Source organism: Nipponia nippon, unplaced genomic scaffold (assembly GCF_047370975.1).
Source record: "Nipponia nippon isolate SJK-2023a ecotype South Korea unplaced genomic scaffold, ASM4737097v1 scaffold_2, whole genome shotgun sequence".
In the NCBI taxonomy this organism is placed as follows: domain Eukaryota; kingdom Metazoa; phylum Chordata; class Aves; order Pelecaniformes; family Threskiornithidae; genus Nipponia; species Nipponia nippon.
The window spans coordinates 67,871,073-67,893,218 of NW_028262336.1; the positions used below are offsets into that span (position 1 = coordinate 67,871,073).

At 37.7% G+C, this 22,146-nt stretch overlaps 1 protein-coding gene across 1 annotated transcript in view; it reads right to left on the bottom strand.

Moving 5' to 3' along the window:
* Window positions 1-560: 560 nt before the first annotated feature.
* Window positions 561-22,146, bottom strand: part of MYO16 (myosin XVI) — a 399,305-nt gene continuing 377,719 nt past the window's right edge. The window contains exons 34-35 of the mRNA XM_087757041.1: window positions 17,339-17,430; window positions 561-1,985 (exon numbers count right to left, since the gene is read on the bottom strand). Of these exons, the coding sequence (XP_087613167.1) occupies window positions 1,752-1,985; window positions 17,339-17,430 (326 nt within the window). The 3' untranslated portion in view covers window positions 561-1,751. The remainder of the gene's footprint in view (window positions 1,986-17,338; window positions 17,431-22,146) is intronic.

Consider the following 22,146-nt stretch of genomic DNA (forward strand, 5'->3'; position numbering starts at 1 on the left):
ACTTCTGTGAAGCTAACAGTGGTAACAAGGTAAAATTCTGAGCTAACCTGTTGTCTTCCCTTCCTTGTTCACTCAAAAAGTCTGTTTTAATAATGTTTTAAAGGTGCTTAATTCTGCCTACAGCTTGATGATACTCTTGGGAACAACTTGAGTTTTGCTGCTTCCCTGTTAAAACAAACAAGCAAGTATGTGATTGCTTTTTGCCATTCAGCCTTCTTGAAGCTTCTGTCAAACACGATGGAAAAACCTACATCTCTAAGCAGGTTTTTCTCCTTTCCCAAAAACTTTCAACCAAGGGTGAGCTCACCTTTTTAAACCTAGCTTACATTTGAAAATATTACTTTTACATCCACTTGCAAAATTAAAAGCACTTTTTCCTGGATCCCAATAGGAATGGGGCAAACAGCCAAGAAGAGTGTTTCGCACTGACTCTACATACTCCAAGAACTTAAAATAAGTGGCCCCTGACAAAATACCCATGTATATATACAAATTACACCTTTTAGTGGCAAAGCAGTATTTCAAAGACTGCTGAGCAGTAGCTAACAAGTTTCCAGCAGCATGTTTTTCATAAATTAACATTACTGCTCAGAACTCATGTTCGCCAACTAGAATGCTCCAATTTCTGAAACCATTTCATTACTTGAAATTTGAGGTATAAATGCATCACTGTACCACCATAAGGACATAATCCTTTGATATACCCATCTCCATAAAGCCTTCTGGCTTGTAACAGTAAATCACAGCCCTATTTTCATACCTCATTACCGTTATGTATCTTTCCACTGACACCTGACCTTACGCATAATCAGGTATGAATTTCAAACCATACTTATAATCTGAGTGCCTCATTATTTTACATAACCCAGAATGAAATGAGATTTGAGGTGTAACTGCAGAATTCACAGTTCACACATTCAGAAATGCAGGTCCACTGAAAAGAAGTCATGCTCTCTCATTCATGACTGTGAACAGCAGCAAATCACACCTGTATATAGGAGCTTTGCGAGAATTTCAGGATTGGATTTTAGGAAGGTTATTGCCAGTTCTGAAAAAACAACACAGTGTTGAAACTGTTTGGTATGTTGTTAAAGATAAACTATGAAAGAAAAATGTGAGTACTGAATTTATTACCTGTATTTTGAAGAAAGAACGACAGCACCAATTGCATAAAGTTATAAAACACCAGTAATAAACATGTAAATAATCTTCAGGTTCGCAACGCCAATAGAACACAGACATCTACAAAGAAATATGTATATGTATACATGTAATATAATAAAAACATTCATTAGGGAACAAGAAACATCATACTTTTGTACTATATAAAACAGCTGTACAGTGTGCACACAGACTTTCCTGATCTCTCTAAAATGCCTGTCAGTCACTTCTCCCCATCATCATTTGCTTAACATAGTTTCTTCATGTCCATGGGAGAGCTCTAAGTGACTGCCTTGTACTTTTAAACTAAGTACTTATAGTGCAGTTTGTCTCCATATATATACACACACATACATATATATACTCACAGATGCACACATATATGCGTATGTGTATATATATGAAAAGAACAAACACACATGTACACGCACACACGACAGATCTAAATAGCTCCTCCATCCTGTGCTCTTGAATGAGTGCTTATAAAAAATCCCTGCACACTTTGTGAAGGGAAGACAACTTGCTGATTGTGCAGATTGAAGTCATTAGGTGGTTTAATTCCTAGCAGTCTGCAAACACACACATCTGAATCACATGGTGGTATCCCATATGCCCGAAGAGAGTCTGTTGCAGGAGGTATCTTCTACCTTCTTCAGCAGCGTTGGCTTTTTACAAGGGGGTGGAGGTGGGGCTGTGATTCTTTGCTCAGTGTTGTGCAAGATTTGCTGCCAGTCTTCTCTCTCTTCACACAGCTTTCTCCTCCAATCTAGAAGCTCTTGCAGAGCCACACTCTCATTCTCTGAAAGTCTAAGCTGATGAATAACCTGTTAGTGAGAAGGAAATAATAATAATAAAAAAGGTGGATAAAGTTAATTCTCCTGGCAGTGTAAAACTGCAACATCCATATTGAATGATACTTCACACAGGATCCTCTTTTATCATGGATGTAAACCTGTGGGCAGGGCAGATTCAGGTCCTGTTTCTTATCTCCTTTGTAAAGAGCTCAGTGAAATGTATAATAACGTATAAACAATAATGACTTCCAGCAAAATAATCTTCCCTTGAACTCAGGAGAGGTGTTTTATATTGCCAAGCCCCATGTGAGGAGGGAACCACCTTCTGCTCTCCATCCATTATTTGCAAAGGGCACCATGGAGCATTATAAGCTTATCCACGCATTCTAGTGGGATGATGAACAGAAATCCTGAGACTGCTACAGTGTGCCCTGGCTTAGGCATTTTAGATGGTGAGTGGCTGTGAGTGCTCCCATTCTAATAGTTACAATTAACGAAATAAATAGATGCATGTGGGTAAACACTCAAGTTCTACGCTTTTGCTGAGGGAAAGCTGCTCTCATTTGTACTACAGCTGAAAGAAAACAGATCAAACACCACTGTTAATGATTTGAAGCAACCTTGTCCTCCGAAAGGGTTTAAAACTTTGTGCTTAACTTGCTGTCCCCGCTCCCCATTTACCATTCTTTACTCTGCAACTAAAGAAAATGAATGATTTAGAATTGCCTTATTTCAGTCTCATGTCTGAAAGTCTTGGAACTGTAGTTGTATGAAGCAGGTGCCAAAAATGAAACGAATGGAAAAACTCCCCTATGTCAGCAAAGGTACATGAACACAATCCTCTGAAACACACAAAACAGACTGCCTACAGTGATGAGTAGTCCATATTTCTAACAACTTGGTCTTAAAACTGTTGTCATATAGTACTGTTGTATTCACAAAATACTCCTTTACACAGAGCAAATAGCAGCTGCAGGAGTAGGTTTTGCCCCTAAATGTAAATACCCAAATAGCCATAGCCAAGAAACTATAACCTGTTTTGCTGCTTAGAATTAGTAATGCTACTTATGGTAGGTAGGTGTTACCCTTAGAACAAGGGGCTGGCCCTTGTCTTCCTCCAGAGAATACATTAACAACTTAAAATGTAGTTTCAGTTGGCCTGAAACTATTTATAAATTCATCTTGAAGTAGCCAACCAGTTCTGTATTAGATTCATAGTCCACCTAGGAGAAACTGTTCCCTCCCATTTAAGTTTTCTGTTCCAATGATTATTTATTTTGTTCAAGTCAGTTTGAAGCCCTCACGACAGCACAAGTCCATGAAGCTATGAAGTCCATCTCACCGTCCTTTAAGACCTACTTAGCACCGATGCAGTACAGCAGCACCTAGAGCAGGTACTGAGAGCAATTTGCTTGGGGGTATTCTGTAGCAGAAGGGGCCTATCTAGGGAGTGTGAACCAAACCCACCATAACAGCTAACGGCCCATGGCTCTTACCTTGCTACCTTCCTTCTTAAGGACCCCACAGGGGTATGTATAAGAGGCACCTATGACATGACTAAAATGCTCGTATTTCACCTCACACAAAGGGCTCAGATGAGAAGTATGGCTACTCTTGTCAAGGTTGCATTTATACTCCTTGTCATAATGAGAGACGGCTGCATGTTAGTTACCATGATAAAGGAATTGATGTGCAGTGCCCTTAAATGCTCATGAGACACTACGCATGTGGTTGGTTCTGGTTGCAAGGAGGCCTGAGTGACATGAAGGCCATTTTTGTCACTCATGGGCAATGAGGTTCCCTGGGTAGAAGACACTGCTATTGCCTGTGGCTCCTGCTGTTCCTTCATGGAACAGCAGGTACCTGGGTACAGACGCTTACACAGGCTTTACACTGCTGCTTCAAATGTGTCCTGTGCAAGTCAGACCTTTCACATGCACTGTCAGAGAAGGAATGAGCCCTTACATGGAGATGCCTGAAGATTGATGGGGAATCTGCTTAATTTCTGGTTGGTTGATACTTCAAAGATACTTTATTAACCTAAATCTTAATAAAAGGTATTATAATATCAAGTACAGTTGTAAATTCTGCATTTTTAAGAAAAAATGAAGAAAAATGGAAAGTGTTTGAAAGACTTCATTAAAGTATATTTTGGTGCGATCCCAATTGCACACCACTATGAAATCAAAAACCTCTTTGCTTTTATGTTTACACAAAATGCAACAGGGCATCTCAGCGACTCAAAGGAAAATGAAATGTTCAAGAGATATTGTTAGAGGGATATCAGAGACTTCTTGTGTATCAAAACACATTAACTTTTTTTTTTTCTTTTTTTTTTTCAGTGTGGGTAGGAAAGATTAGAAGACAAATGAAAAGTTTGTAATTGGAAATGATTTATCAAGAAAGACAGGTCAGGCAGTTTTATCCTATAGAACAGGCTTATAGTTTGGGAGGCATGGCGGCTTACTGTGGCCTATTTCTATAGATTTTTGTGGCTTTAAATTATGGGCATAACACAGTTTAGAAAACAGGTAGATTGGAATCCAGTCTTCCCAGTTTAGACACCTTGTTTGCATCTTAATTTTAGGCATTTCATGAACCTGTATTAGGCATGCTTCTCAGAGAGGTGCTGGAATATACAAAAAAGCAAGCTGTGTTAGACTGTCATTTCAAGAGTTTCATATGAAAGAGTTTCAGAGATAAATAATCAAAGACATGCCTGAACACTGGTGGTTAACTATACTTATAAGAAAACAGAAATTGTGAAGCTCTGTGTTATTGGATGCGCTCAAGTGACAAAAGTTTGATAGCATGACTCTAATGAAGTATGAAGGAATTTTCAGTTTTGAAAGATGGACAAAGTATTTGAATAGAGACAACGCCACTGCTATTCTAAGAAACATAAAGGCACACAGGTGCAGGGTGAAAAGCAAGTACAATTTGCCTGGGCAAGGCAATTGACAAATGCATCCTATTTATAGCTTATAGGCACTGAAGAAGCTTTATTATCCCAACTCTGCTTATGCAAGCTGTAAATTAATGTTAGGTCAGCCGTTTCACTATACAGCTCATTTTCCAGTGGATAAATGTTGGTCCAGTCCACAAATAAGTGTACATTTTTTATTGTATCTTTTAAGCAAGGATGGAAAAATATCTCAAATCTTTATTCATTATGAGATTGATCTGGCAAGTAAGATGGAAAAAGTTTATATTTCAACCTGGATGAGGGACATGCTGTGGAAATGCGGTGGAAATGCAGTGGAAATGAAATGGGGGAAAATGCACGAGGAAATGGCAGAGCTTTAAATGAATCAATTAATTTAATTAGATCTATTTGAATAACATGATATCTTTTCCCTTTTCCATTCATGATTAGACCTGTGACAACCTAAAGATTTATTATACATATTCATTATAGAAAAGATTTGCTGAATAATTTTACATGAAGCACAATGTAAAACAGCAAGCTGTGTTTCTTCATTATTATTCTATATCTCAAACAGGTATTTTGTGAAGGGTAAATGAGGTGTGTAGGAAGTAATTACTTTAAGACTACTGATCTTTACAACGAACACTGAACAAACAACTTCAAACATTAAGGGGTAGAGATGGTACCAACTGTAGACCAGGATTTTCCTACTCAAAGTCAATGGTCAATCAGACATGGGCAACATAGCATTTGGGCTAGACCCACAAAAACATATAGCATTTGAATACCTATCATTTAACAGCCCTGCCATCTGGTGGAAACACCATCCCTGTGTTTGGTGTCCAGAGTCTTTACTGAGCAAAGAAGAAAAGCTGAAGTGTCAAAGACAGTAATGCACAAGAGAAGAGCATGTGGAGTTACCAGAGCTATTCACTGGAAACTGCAATGGCTTGAAGCAGTTAAAGAAGATCCATATTTTCCACTGCAAAATATGGCAAGATGAACAAAATGAATAAATTTGTAATGAGCAGCCCAGGAAAGAGATCCCAGGATTCATTCCTCCCACCTCACAGCCCAAACTGTCAGACTGCAGAAGCAAGTGCTCTCCTCCTGGCACTAGGGATTTTGGTTGGTGACAGAGCACTAACGGCTCAGTTCCATCAGGACATGCATGGAAGGCCTTTCACCATTATCTAGTGGTTAGAGCACATTAGGAAATCAGAAGATGTGGATTTGACTTCTCTCAGGTTAAGGAAGAGACTGAGTTCTCACATGCTGAGAGGACACTGCGGCTACACGAGGTGGACTCTGATTGCAAGGAAGAAGAACTTTGGCTCCTGTGCTTTGTGCTGTCCATGTGTGATAAGTAGGCTAAAGCAAATCCTTCAGAATGAGTCCCTTGTGGTTTTAGCACACAAGAGAGAGTGGAGACAGAGCACTGTGGTTGTATGCTGGCAACCATGAAAATCTTAGAGCATGATTTTGCCCACTGAGTTATACACATTTAAGTATTGCATAGTTGTTGCAGAAAGAGCCCCTAAATTGCCTTCTGGATTTAGGCTTCTAAATTCTGCCTAAATTTCACTTTACAGCCTAAAGCAGACATACTGGATTTCAGCTTTGTCTTAGAATGAAGATGAGTTGCTATAAGTCAATAAATTATTTTAATTATAGTCTTATTCCTTAGGCTAGTTAAAAAATTCAGTGAGTTTTTAATTATGGAAAGTTGAAGGTTTCACATTTTTAAATCATTTGTGACAAAAGGTATGCCAGATAAAAAGATTAACAAGTCCATTTAAAATTAACTTTAATTTGAGTTGTTTAGAGATTTGGCTCTAGAATCTCAGGAAATTCATTCTGCATTAAAAGATCAAATGTTATAACTTTACAGAGGATGTTTTGCAACATTCAGAAGTAACAAAGAGCTTATATTGTCTGTTTGTGTGTCCAATGCAACACAGTCTTAATCATCAAGCTATGGCTAAAGGACTCATTGAACTGTCTGCCAAACAGGGATTGATTAATTTGCATTAGTAGATTCTTTTGAGTATTTCACTTCATGTTGCTCTTTCCCTGACCAAATGCAGGGTTTACCTTTTAAAAAATATGTGTGTTGTACTCTAGTCATTTTGGTCATTTGTGATTGCATTGATTTTTCTACTACTATTCACTAGAAAATGAAAAGAAGTATTTAATTACATTCTTGGATGTTAAGACACACAAATAATTTTCTTTGCACAAAACGTAGCTCTGCATGTTTTATTACAGTTCTGGTTTTAGTTGCTTCTGTAAGTTTTAGTAAAATTCCTGAATATAGACATGTAAGCACAACAGAAAACAGATTTTTAAATCACAACACAATGTAAGGACATGTATAGTATATAAACCTGTGCTCCTGAGACATTTGCATGAGGTAGCTAGTCCATATTTTTCCTTCAGAGAAGTATTGCCAATTATTTTCTTTAATAGATTTGCCAATGTTGGTGCTTTAAAGTAACTGTCAGTAGATGCTCACAATTAATTATTATGGTATTATTATGTTTCTCTTCCATTAGTGTTTTAAATTGTTAGTAAAGTTGAGGTCCCATCATGGAATCCATGGGGAGGTTGAACCTAGAACAGCAATGATTTTACCTTTCTAAAATTTGATCAGGATCTAAAGTGAATTATGCACTAAATGTAAAATGTTGATGATTAATTATCATAATTATCTTAGAAATGGAACTGCCCTTAACAAACCCCATGTTTTTAATCTTTTCCAGTTTGTAGGCTGCCTAAAAATGTAAGCAGAAGAAATTTCAGCCAATAAGTGACTCACAGTTACCTTTATCAGAGCCCTCAAAAGCAGTTCACAAACCCCAGTGGGTCTCCTGCGGATCATTGGTTTTAAAGACAAAAGTGATCAGGAAGTTCTCACCTCTCATTTCAAAATTAAAGACACAATTTCATTCAGTAATTCTGGAAAGAATTCTTACTGTATGTGATTATTAGCAATGCCAACACATTTTGATTCAACCTGTGACAGGCATGCATCTTTCCCACAAAAATGTTTCTAACTCATTTTAATGGCTTAATCTTTCTCTGTTTTCTTTTTGCATCTGATAAGCCCCTGCACTGACTGCTTCCAAACATGCATGCCACATCTGTTTTTTCCAAACTACAGGACAGGCACACTGCAACCTTTCAAAAAATCCTGACCCTTCAGGTTCAAACAGCTATGTTTGGTTTTTTCTATGTTACAAAAAGGCATAAATCAGGAAAGGATTGCTTTTCTACCAATTCTTGAATCAAAAAAAAGTCTGTCAGCCTACATGTTATTTACCAATACAATACTCATTTAAAGATACAAGGGGAAAGCACACAGTAAACCAAGGGTATGTTAAGAAGCCTAGGCAAGCATTCAACATAAATCAAATCAATATGTAAATTCGTGTTTGATTGGGAAACCTGCATTGGCCACGTAAGACCCCAGCAGGGAGTAGAGAGCAGCTATGATAAATGAGTTTACATGCTTCTAAATTCCAATTAAAAATCTTCAAATACAAATGTACCACTGGGATCCAAGCTGATTCATGTGATTGTCTTGTGAATGCTGGGACATGCATTTTTTTGCAAATGCAGACCCACTGGACATAATAACTTGCAATGTGATATGCAACAATAAAGTGATTTTAGTTAATCGTTCCTTTAAACTGCTGATGATTTTTCTTTGTGTTGGAGCAACCTTACAATCTCCAAAAATAAAACTCTCCAAATGGGTGGCAAATGGGTTTGTTGGAAAGGAGAAAATGGCAAAGATGACAGGTGCTCTGTCTGGTGCAAATCTGGAATTGCTCTGGAGGAGGTATGCCAGCTTAAATAGAGTTAAACATGAGATCCATAACTGATATATATATTGCATTTGCTTTGCTCTAAACAAGAAAATATTTTTTCCCTCTCAGTTAAAATTTCTCATTACATCAAAAGAATAACTACCTTTAGAACAGGTGTTACATAGATGACACACCAAAGGAATTTATAACTTTGCTGATATTTAAAAATTGGGGGTAATCTTAAAAGTAAATTTGTATTAAAAATAAGACTAAAAAGGGATTACATTTACAAGCAAAATCGGATCACCACGAGAGTCAGGAAGAAATGCTTTCCCTTCTGACAAGCATTTTTCAGCTATTTGAATTTTTTGAGGGACAGATTGAATTTTCTTCCCAATGTTAGCAGGATATGCTGGTGTCAGACACCATGCAGGCACAGGCATCTTTGATTGCCCAGTCCAGCCCTCTGCTATCACATGGCATTTGGAAAACTCTCAAGTTTCATCCTAAAAAAATTAATTCCACTGTTTGCTTTGGTTTGGCTTTCTGAAAGGATTTTCCAAAAACTTCATGAAAGAGAAGTCCACTAAGGATTACTAGCTACAAAATGAACATTGCCTCCAGCAGGCCCTTCCTCCCAGACTGCTTTCAAACTGAGAGATCACACCAGCAAAAGAGGCAGCCCGCACCTCTGTTTTCCCTAGGCAGCAGCACCTTCTCGGTTTTGCCAGAAAGAGACTCCTGGACTACACACACCTTTGGAGTGCCTCAGACAGAAGATTTTATATTCATCTGGCAGCAATTCTATTTCTGGTGTATGCTGTCTGATTTTCTCTCATATGCTTGGGGTTTTCTGGTTTTGTTTTTTGGTTTTTTTTGGGGGGGGTTAGTTTTGGGTGAATTTTTTTTTTTTTTTTGCAGGAATATATTTTAGTTGCAAAAGCAGGGCTTGGTCTTCTGTACTTTTGTACCTTTCCCTCATTAAAGTACTAACATTGTGGGACCACAATATTCTCAATTAATTAGGTTAATCATCTTCCATACAGCTTGCAGGTATTTCAGCAATCAAACAAAGATATTATATCTTTTCAAAATAAAATCAGTACACAAATCCTGAGTATAGCTGTAACGTGTAATCTGGCAGAAAGTATCAGAACAAGGTAGGCAATGTTCTGATACATGACAGCACACGTTAGGCACTCTGCTTACCTGAGCTGGGAATACAGTTGGACAAGCCTATACATTCAAAACAGAGAGGTATTTTACTTATTTGGATCTTGTGGGTTTCAATTATTTACTTATTATTATTTGTTTTGTCCGAGTTTCTTTCAACTCTAGATTTCTGATATCAACTACAAAATGACACCTTCCCAGAGGTGGGAACATCAATGAATATTGAAATATACTGTTTTTTTCTCTAAGGTAATATTTCTCTTTCCAGATAAACCTTTAAAACCTTCAGAGCATCCTCCTAATTCACCTCTGACACTTGAGAAAAAATTGTGTTCAGGACAGCAACTGTGCCTTTCTCAAGATGAGTTCTGAAAAAAAGTCATTTATCGTAGAGGCCTTCAGAACAGCTGACCTAACAATGCTGATCCCACTTTGTACATAGTCTAACAAAAAATATCTAAAAAACTGAATCATGTTGCTACTTAATTGATCACTGCTGCTTTATGGTATTAATGGAGGTATTTTACCTGATCAGTTAGAGACTAGGTTTGCCACAATGCTTTTGAAGCAACTACAAAAACAATTATCAACTCATTTGCTAATGTTGTGTCTCATCTTTTCTTGTATAAAAACACTACACTTATGGTCAAACAACATTGGAGGCAAACACCACTTAATTTATGGTCTGGTAGCAGTCTAAATCTCTGCTGATCTACATGTATGTGGCAGTGTGTGACAGCAAGAGTATGAAGGGCAGAGGGAGCAGTTTATTTTCTTTCACACCAGGTACTTAGGACTAAGTCAGAAGTGAAGTCACTCTCCACAGGTGCTGTCAGTGGGGTAGTGGACCACACTCCCATTGAACTCAAATTTGAAGCAGCCTTTTAAGGTGACCCATTGGCCATTGTGGCAGCTCATGGGGAATAACTGCACACTTTAGCCAAATAGCTGAGTTTAAGGAAGGCACAGGGATGCTCAGGATGTTTTGTTCCCTTTTCCTCAACAATCACAGCCTTCTACCATGGGAAAAATGCAATGAGGATGAAGCAGTGGAGATAGAAAAGAGGCCTCAGATCTGTAGGGAGTTGACTGTGGCATCTACTCATTCAAAGAGGAGAATCTGTGCTTTCCCTTTTGGAGGTCACAGCACTCAGATCTAGGACAGACTTGCTGAGGAGAGGGGCATCAGCCTTCCCAAAGTCCTTGATACAGAAACACAAGTACCTACTGATGAATTTATACTACGTGTTACCTCATACCATTTAATCTATAAGGCACATGTTTTTGACTGTAAGTCTTCTAAAAATAAAGCCGCACTGTGTTATAAGACCTGATTTTTGTCTGTATGTGACATTACAAAGAGAATCCTTTGACATTACTGTCAAAACAATAAACAAAACAATTCAGGGGGATATACTGATTCAGATCAATGATAAACGTATAACATTCTATGTCCTCTCTTGGATGTTATGTGTTTACAAAGGCGTTAGTAATTTTTTTTTATTACACCAGACTTGTTTGATTGCCACATTTTGCTTCAAAGATGATCAAAGATTACTTCCAGCTAATAGGCAAACACGACAGACATTAATAACGAATGTTAGAGCCCAGTGTTTAGAACTGTGACAATGGGCGGGGGGTAGCAACACATTGCATTCTTGACTATTCATTTTTTTTAACTTTTGAACAGAAGCAGTGATTGGCAACAAATATTAAATCAAGTAGGAACAAAGAAGGCCCTTGAAACTATAATGAATATGCAGCTCTTTCTGAGGGAAGAGACTGCTGGAAGCAATGAGATTTCATGAAATAAGAGCTAGGGCTTAAGCTATAATGAAACAATAAATACATTCTTCACGAATATGAAAAGACATTTCCAATTTTTCATTGTCAGATGTTGGCTCCTATATTACTGCAATCTGCCAACCTGCACTATGGGGTTTAAACAAAATAGAAGAGATAAGACTGCAGATTTTTTAATATAGCACTAGGTGAAAAAAATAACCATCATTTTTTATCTTACCTCTTTAGGCACGTGACAGATAAAACATGTTTCAGAAGTGGGTAACCGAAATCTCACACCAGGGTGTATTGTATGTCTGATATTACTTACCCTACTAGGATGGAAAGCTGCTTGGTTATTTGTGTCTTGTTCTGGGAGTATTTCTATAGGATGCTGAATGCATGTGACATCATCTGATTACAAATAAGCCAACATTCAGCCATTAGAAAACTAAACTGCACAAAGAGGCTTTGTACCTTTTAATGGGAAATCTTCTACCTTTCTTCTTGGATGGCTGAATCTTCAGGAGACTATGGTTGCAAACTAACTTGCATAGAAAACAACTCTATAAATGTAGGTGGATTATTACAATTATTTTTATTTTATGGAACGTAAAAGATCACCTTGATATGTGTATGAAGATGAATGTTATATCTGGAACATCACATAGACTTTCTAGTTTTTTACTCCTTAGTCCCTCTCTCTATTTACTCCACCACCCTGTGCTCTGTCCTTGGTTCTTTCCCTCATGTTTTTCTTATCTTCCTTTTAGTTGTTTTTCTCACTACTCTGTTTTTTTTTTTTTTTCTTCTCTCTGGCTCTTCCTTCTTTATCCTTTCTAAATCCCCTATTCCATTTTATTATTTACCTTCTCTCTCAGTCATTTTATTCTTCCTCCAACCTTACTTCTCTGAATCATCCTTGATCTGGTGCCTGTTTTACTCCCCACTCCCACCCCACACACACGCTTATTATCACTCTAGTCTCTAATCTGCCCCTCACTTCCCATCTGTTCATTATCTCCAGGTTGTCCATCTCATCCCGTTGCAGACAGACCATGTTGCTTCTTGCTGCCCACATAAGAAACAAGGAGTCTTTTAGCTGGCCTGCTTTTCTTCTTTCCACTGTATCTTTCTCACACCACATCCCACTTCGTAGTGAATGTTAATAACACCTTTAAAATATTTTCACCAAAAATAAAAAAAATACAATCCTAGATCTGTGAAAAAGAAGACGACAGGGCCATTAGCTTTTGTGTGAGGTGCCAAAGATACAGTCTTGCTATTGTTGACTCTATTTCATCTTGCTGCTGTTGCTAACATTCCAAAGAACTTATATATTTCGACAGTCTTTATGCTTTATCTTTTAAACATACACACTCATAGGAGCTATCGAGAACAGAGGCAGCAATAAATACAGTCTGGAGAAGAGAGCCCATTGGACTGGCTAAGTAACTGAGAAATGCTTCATGTAAAAGAAAGAGAGCACAGAGGTAATAATTTATAAAGCTTTTTTACTTTAGAGGAGGGGTTTTGGGTTTTAGACCCTGCTAAGCAACTTCAACATTTGTGGAGTCTCCAGTATGCTTTGGGATCACTTCCTGGAGTGTAAATGAATAGAAATGACTCTTAGTCATAACAAAATTTTCTATCTAAGCAAGATTACGGCACTAATTACTGGAAGAAATATCTCTTCCATTTTGGTGGTTTCTTTGCCTCTGGAAGGAAATTATGGGATAAGAATTCAAGACTACAGATCCAGGCACATTTGGAAGTCCCAAACTCTTTAAACGAATCACTGAAGCAATTTGAAACAATAAGGATTTAAATAATTTTAAATCACTAATTTTAAATCCAGTTTGGAAAACTAAGTTTCCTAGTTTTCTGCTGTTCAGGGACCAAGACGTGCAGCACAGCTACTAAAAGGTTTTCTGTAGAGTCTGAGTTAGATGCAGTTCTTGCAGCTGATATACATGGGCTTAGTCACTAAGAGCAAAGTAGGTTTTCTTGTAAAGGTAGATTAGGATATTTTTTCTTGCAGTATAATTTTACTGTAGATTTCTAGTTTACATTTTGAAGGTTTCCTTGGCTATAATGTTTTGGTTTACAAGGAGAGCACAAAATACATGGAAGCTGGTGTGCTAGGTTGGTGAAAAGAATACATGTGGCTCTTTGCTAACAAATAGTTTCTTAAAGATCTACTGTCTGAACAAACTAAAGCACATGAAACTTCTTTATAACTGGTTTAACCCCCAAATTCATGGTTCAGTTGTCATCTTCACTGAGGATGAAGATGATGCTACAGTGTTATATCAGATGTTAGGTTGCTTATGTTTTATGTGGTACTTGAAACCTATAGATATAATCACTTGGAAATCTACAACTGTACAGCCACAGAACAATATGCAGAAAAAGGTATTATTTTAAAAAAAACATGCTTTGTTCTTCTTTTAGCATGCAAGACTTTCATTTCTTTTAATGTAAGCACTCTCATTTCTGATGAGACAAAAAATCAAATTTTATTTTCAATACCCTTCCCATTTTTCTAGCAGAAGAAGGTAGAATTTTATTTCATAACTTACAAATGAGAAATATTTTGTTACTATTTTAACTTTTTTTTCAATTTTTGTCCTTTTTCATTTCGACAAAAATTGACCTTTAAGTAACCATTGCCCTGGAAAAGTAGCACTTATGGCCAAGAATAAACTTTTTTGTTTGTTTGTTTTCAGCAGCCTTTACTTTAGAGATGATCAGTTAAGTTGCTGAGTTCACATCTGCATGATATTTTATACTTGGTAATTGCTTCCAGAAGTGTTTGTTAAAAGATTGATCCTTATGATGTACGTTGACAGATACTGAGCTGAAGAATTTGCTTGTTGAAGTGTGTAGGTTTGCAGCGTGCAGGAAGTATGAGGCAGTGATGCAGGTAACTATCACCTGATGTGACAACATGATGGTACTGTAAGCCACAATGCCTAAACTTTACTTGGATGTATATGAGCCTTGAGATCCTGTGACAAAAATGAAATTAACTCCTGTCACTTCAGTAAGGAACTAGCAGGGAGATATTAAAAAACCCCCATAAATATTAGAAGTTCCTTAAAGCTAATGAACCAGTTTCCTTTAGCTGAAATGACAGAGTGTCTGCCAAGAAATCCAAGGACCCAGTCTATGTTTCTCCCTCTAAGGCAATTAGTCAATCAGTACCTTCACAGATCCGTGAAACAATCTGTCCTATTTCATATGTCTGTGCAAGAATTACTTTAAAGTGATAAGGTTACTGCAGTGAAGCCTGGCAAAGGCTTTTACAATAGGGTTGTACACTGTTAGAGTCACCAGCAGCATGCTAAGAAATGTCAACTGTAATTAAACCCAATAATTTTCAAATATATGCCATGCTTTGGAAATGGTGAGGGATGCTTTTTATAGTAAGAATTCTCATCCCTGTGAGCACAGAATTTTTTTAAGATTTTTTTTTTCTTTTTGTGGGAGGAAGATTTTTTTATTTTTCTTTTGGCAACACCATTTTGGAAGATGTTTATTCATTAAAGCAATTGTATCAAAAATCACAGAACTGCAGGTTTCTTCTCTAAACTTGTCACAGTTCTTACTCAGCTTGCATTTAACGATTGTCCCTGAATGTAATTCTGAGTACATGGCATGGAATCTATTTTAAAGATTTGTGAAACACTTTGGCAAAACATCTATTCAATGAAAAGTGACATTTCAAAGTACTGAATTGAAATTGTGTTCAGCTTTTGGCAAGTAGTTTTGGAAAAATCAAAAATACAAGTGTGTAAATGGTTAAAGACTTGCTTCTAAAATAACACATTTAAATGTTGCAGACTAATTTCACATAAGGATACAGTTTCCATTTGCAAAGATAAGAAGAAGATAATGCCTCCCCTGTACCCAGTTCATTTAATTCTCCGTGTACAGCACTGATGTAGTAATTTAAACATGATCCTCATTGATCCCAGGCAAGCGTTTTAGCAATAGAGGTGTAAGGTGCTCCAGGACGAAAGTGTCTCGCTGTGTGAGGTTTATAACTGCAGCAGTGTCTGGGACTTGGATTTTTCATTCACTAGCAAGGGCTCTTTGGCTGCTCTCATGCCTAATAAGTATTTGGTTGATCATTACAAAATGTAACAGAGACAATTGAAAACATTGTCTCCAGTCGTCTTCATAATCCCATATCCTCATCCAGTATACTGATCTGGAGATAGTAGACCTGTAAGTATTTTTTCACAATATGGTCAAAGTACATTTTCAGAGTCTGAGAGGTATGGTGATGGCAAAGATTTGTTATTGTGTGCAAGACGGGTATATGCCTATGTGTGCCAGGGCAGCTCTGGCCGGCCTCACTTATGTGTCTGAAGAGATGAGTGTAGTGCCGAGTGCTGTCTTGGCACAATTTTTCAATCCAGAATAGGCACTGTAGTTATGCCTGTGCTTTGGACAGTGGGGCAGAAAAACAAGAAGTGAAGACTTTTGTACTAGTTTGCTTACATATTTACTCAGTTAAAATCTATTGGTTTTCAAAGTTACATTAAGACCGAATATGATGTTGAAGGTTGAATCCCACTCCTGTTGGAGTCAATGGCCAAACATTCATTCACTTGGTTAGGGCCAGTATTTTCTTGTAATGAAATATCAGCTGTCCCCCACAGACAACAAGTAGCTTTTAAATGTGATAAAGCACTTCCCTCACCTTCTGGTAAAATAGTTTGGAAACTGTACCATTGGTTAATGAGAGGTTTCTGTTGAGGAAATTCCTCTAAGCTCCAGCATATTTTCTCTTTGGACAATATTTGGCTTTACTGTAAAATTCTTACAGTCACCTCAAATGAAAAAAATGATTTGGGACTACCCTGTTAGAAAAGTGGACTGAAGACATAAAGACAACAGGAGAATACATACTGCCATTTAAGTGAAATAAAATAAAATTTCCTGAATGCCTTCATGCCTGAATTGGCTATTTAGAAAGTAAAGTGTTTCACATATACAGGCATATATAAAATGCTGAAGAAAAGAATGAAGAAAATATGTTATGACAGATTTTATTCCTTTTTGTTCACTTAATGTATATCAAGCTTAATTCTGTGTTGTTATTTTAAAGTAACATTAACTGAACAGAAATTTTCAAAGAACCAAAGTGCAAGCTTCACACTACCTCAATATCTATTGCTGTTTTAATTGACAGATATTTGGATTTTAATTTTGACTTTTTGATATTTGTATAAAAACAGTGAAGACTGCTGTTAAAGTCTCCACTGCTTTTATATACAAAAGGATGATATAATTTTGCAATTATTCCTAAGAGGTTCATTATCATGCAACGCTTTCTGGTATGAATGAATGTCTTGAGAAAGATAACATCTTGGTGCTCTCAGGGTGAAGAGACTTATTTCCTCCCTGAAAATAGCATCCTCACAACCAGCAACAGTAAGTTTCATAAACTTTGAACTCTACTATGAGAACCTTTCAGAATGATTATCCTCCCAGCAAAAAAAGTTAAGAGTAAATTCATTATTGTCCTTACCTCAATAGAAACCTGTAAAAGAAGTCTGCATTTTTCAATGCCAACACACAAATTTGAATCAAGACAGCTTTCAACATGCAGCTGCTATGTTTTTTTTTTTTTTTCTCTTTTACTGGTTCTAGTAGACCATCAATGAAATATTTACCTGACTAGTGTGGCTCTCCCTATGTCTTTGAATTGATGAGCCTGCAGTCGTGCTGGCCGACAGTCTTGAATATTCAGTTTCCTCTGGTAAACCTAAAGCAGAACAATACTAATTTATAACCTGAAATTTATGCATTGGCTGATTTCAGCATGAGATTCAAAAGACCTTGACATGTTTTACTAAAAAAGAACCAAAAAAATCACACATTTGCCTGGATATTTACTATTTCCATGCTTACCGAAACTGGAACAATTATTGTTTACCAAGTATGAATAGCATCATAGGTACGCATGCTGGTTTACAGAAGGAGCAATTGTACTGAAAGAGCCTACAAATAACACATTACCTACACACTGGCCAGGGATTCCTCCTGCAATGCGGAAAACCCTGGCTCCTCTTCCCCTGGCTCCTTTTCATCACAGAAGCAATGCAAAGGGAATGGAAAACAGGCCTGTGGTCTGCTCTCAAATTAATGTCTTTAGGTCACACGGGAAGTCGATAGTAGCTCCAGGACTCACAACTTCATCTCCTCAGTACAAAGCTTTTTTGTAATTCTTGTACTTATTGTGCACTCTCCACGTGGGAATTAGCTGCCCAAAATTTAGCTGTGCAAAAACCAGTCATCCAGTGTAAAAAAGCCAGGTAGTCTCCCTCTGTAGTCAAGAGAAACAAACACCCTGCACAGTGATCCTAGAGCGAGGCTCACGGCCGGCGCTTCCCCATCACTTCTGCCGGAGTGGGAAGACCATTCACATAGCCCTACAGAGGATCTGAAAGGTGGGATGAGGGGAAGCAAAGGCAGAAGCAGAAACACAGTGAGTCCACGATAGGTGTTATTAAGCCCCTCACAAACTAGAATCACAGACACCATAGTAGGTCTGGTATCCAGCAATTTTGGTATTGCTTCATATAGCATATATTCCAAATTTTCATGCTATTATGGCATCCATAAACAGCATATCACTCCTCCTTCTTTGGTCAACCAAACAGAACTGACCACCACGAGAACAGGATTCATCCTGGTAAGAGATATGCAAGTTGAATTGTTCTCAGTAGATCATCTGAGATTTACTAACTAGAAATGGATAACATCTAATCTGAAGTATTTGATTAGACTAGGCATCTACCTTTTGCATGCCTAAAACTAGGTAAGGTGATTCTGGGACTAGGTATGTAACTCTTAGATAAGAAAAAATGAGGCGAGCCCCACTCTTTGCATATTATACACAACATACACAGAATCATAATGGAAACACTTCGAAGTTCAAATGCAATGAATCATAAACTACTTATGGGGTTATGTACTGCACTAGACATAGTTCTGTTTCATGTTCATGTTTAGTTTCTTGTTCAATCACGAAACTGGCATAGAAACACACTGTGAAATATGCTTGTCTTCCAACCTGCTATTTTCAGTATTAAAAAGTTTTTTTAATTTTTTTTATTTTGATAAACGAGCCTTAGCTCTTACATGGTTACTGATACATGATTTAACTCATGAAAATAATGCCATAAAATAACCTGACTTTGTGAGAGAAATAGAGCAAGAATTTTAAAGAGAAGGAATGATCCTTATTCCTTTTTGGCCTCTCTACCCTGTGTTTAGTTTCCCCCTTTTAAAGGTGTATCTCCACAGCTTTGTAACTAGGGACAGCTGTTTTTCATTTGTTTTTCTGAATGAAGTTTGTGTAAAGTATTCATAAATATGGATCTTTTTCTACAGCTTCAAATCATCTGGACTTCCTCTGGACACACACAGGTAGTGAAGAAGGTGGAACCCCTGCTTGCAGCTCAGGAGCCAGGTCAAATCTTGTGATAATCCAGCATTTCAGTCCTTTTCTGCCTGCTGCAGAGAGAAAGGCTGACCCTGTTCTCTCAGTGATTTGAACTATGTGTTGTTTTGAGGTGGAGTTATCACTTTTTGAAGCTGGTCCATGGTGTATTAGGTAGGTATGGGGGCAAGGTTTGATATTCCAGGTCTCCAGTATACTAGGCTTGTAAAATATATGTGAGTTACCACTATTCCTTTCTTACCTATATTAAATTCCCTGTCCTCTAACTTAAAATTCTCCCTCCGCAAAATCACATATTTTTGGTCAAATGAAATGCTTGAAATAAATTTCCCTCCAAAAATCCAGTTTTTGTCAACACAAAGCAAATCCCTTTTTTTCAAGTCATTTCCTAAACTAATAATTTATTCACATGGATTAATTTTGGATACATCTCAAACCAAGTAATAAAAAAATATCCACATTTTAACGCAAAATGCTTTTTAAAGTAGCTGTTATTCACTTGATTCAAATAAAAGATACAATGTAAAATATTTATGTGATTCTAGACCACTATAAATGAATGAAAATACTTTCCTAGGCCAGCAGCATGTTTTGAAAAAGATACTGCTTTTGCACTATTTTCATACACTTTATGATCTACCGTCCATGACAGCCTTGAGCTAAGAATAAGGTTATCGATGATTTTCTGTTTATTTCTATGAAAAGCACTTTGATAAGAGGTCTTATCAAATAAGTGAAATTTCCATGTACAGCAACAGCACGTCATCACAGACATGGCAAGCAGAGGCTTGGAGTTTGGAAAGATAAATGGAGTAGCTGATTACATTCTGAGAGTTTTCCTTTACGTACACCTAAGTAAATATTAGGATACCACAGCTGTGCACTGAATAGGACCTTGCTTAACTCAGCACAAGGTTGGAAGCATCAGTTTAGCAGGGGCAGGGGCAGAACTACAAGAACATAAGTTAATCAGGCGTTCAGGCTGGAGCACAAATTACACCATCTGGACTGGGTTTTCTTGCAACTATTCTCAAGTTACCAACAGTAAGTCTAATTTGGCAATTTTTTGGCAAAACTATGCTTGCTAACATTATTACTGCAATCATATGTGGTGGTGAAAATGATGGCAAGGAATATGATTCAATCAATAATCTCTAACTAGAGAAGTTAAATGAAGGAAATGCATTCCATTTTTTTCACATAATCAAGAATACGACCTTGTCCCAAGCAATATGTGTATTCAGACTAGAAACCCAATCCTTGACCTGCTTACTCCCTGTAATGCCTTTTCTATATTGCTTCAAAGGAAGGTCCCACACTCAATCCCTGATCTTCTTCCCGTACTTCTTATTTCCCATTTCTGCCCTGTTGTCAGGTACTCAACTTAGAATCCTTCAGATAAATAGCTTGCATCTCACATATTGAGATCTAGATCACTGGACATCTAGAAGTGATTCTGTGGTTCCAGAGAACCTCCAGTCTCATAGGCTCTGCTACTCCCAAACTGGAGACCCTGCATCTCCTGGCCTCCACCATCTGTATTTGCAAAACAACAGCAACACCACAGAGTCAAATGTGCACATTTGCAAATGTGGCCACACATCATTCCCTAAACCACCTACTTTCCTCCATGATTCTTCATTCACAGACAGGCTGGATCTACTGATCAGCTCCACTTGATACATTGGCTCCTGTAGTGTGAAAGAGGCATCACCAGGAAAGGCAAGATGTAAGGCTCTGTGCCCAACAGCATGTAGCCTGTGTCATGGTGGCACGCCCCTTTTCTGTCAGGTTATCTGCTGTGACACCTCTCCCATTCCGTGACTTGTTGCCTGATGTGCCAAGATCTGGTGGTGTTTCAAGAGACTATATAGCAGACTGCAGCCCACGGGTGACCTGCTTAGACAGAATGGCTGCCTTCTCGACAGCTAAAGTTAGACAAGACTAATCCCCTTACCTGAATAATGCATAGGGCTTTTGGTAAAACAGACAGGTTCTTACAGTTACTCTTATGCTGATCTGCATAAACTATATAGTGAGTCCATTCACATGGATCTCCATACACAAGCAGTGGACCTCAGTTATAACTGAAGAGGAATAACCAGAGGCGCTTCCTTCAAGGGAAGCAGCGTGCCAGCGGAGCTGGATTAACAGCATCCCTGTATGAGCATTAGGCACGGTGCAGCACAATGCTCCTTTGGTCCAACAGGGCTGTCTCATCTATACAATATCTACTGTAATTTCCACTTGGGTTACACAGAGTAAGTACCTCTACAATACACTGCACTGGGGGTAAAGAGCTGTCAGATTTCTGGGGAATTTCTCCCTTTCACTAACCAAAGGTTAGGTCACCTCAGTCACTTCTTATAGTTGTCATATTTAAACATTTCACTTAATGTTCAAACACTCCTCTATATCCTATTAGGTACTAGTTGGAAATGCCAGCAAATTTCAGTAAACTTTTACCTGCAGCATTTGAGTGTCTCCCACCAGAAGATCTGCTGTTTTTGGTGATTTAGGATCACAACTTCCAGCATTATAACATAAAAGGTTATTATAGGCTTTCTGATTACTCTCCGTGTTTGAACAAGAAATAGCAAAAAAGCTTTCTTTCAGACTAAAAACTCTGGTAGGTGTGGAAGATTTGTGGCAGAAATGTCAGTTTGATAGCACAGACCTGTAGAAAGGTTTTACTCCTAATATTACAGATAAACGAATGAAGAAGAGGATTACATTATAAAAAATGTAAAAGCAACTTCTATTAAAATTCTGAACTAACAGCAGTGCCAGAAATTAAACTCAGCTTCTAAAAGCAACACAGCATTAATCTGTTTGGAAGCTGAGCCAGGCAGCTTTTTAGCTGCTTAGTCATGGTTTCCTAAAGAATTCATCAGGTTACAAGTAAGATTAACATCTTTGTCAAAATGGTTATTCTTATGACCATAGTGACTTTAAGTTTCATGATGCTTCAGAGGAGTGGTGCTGACACTTCATTCACGACAGCAAAAGACTAGT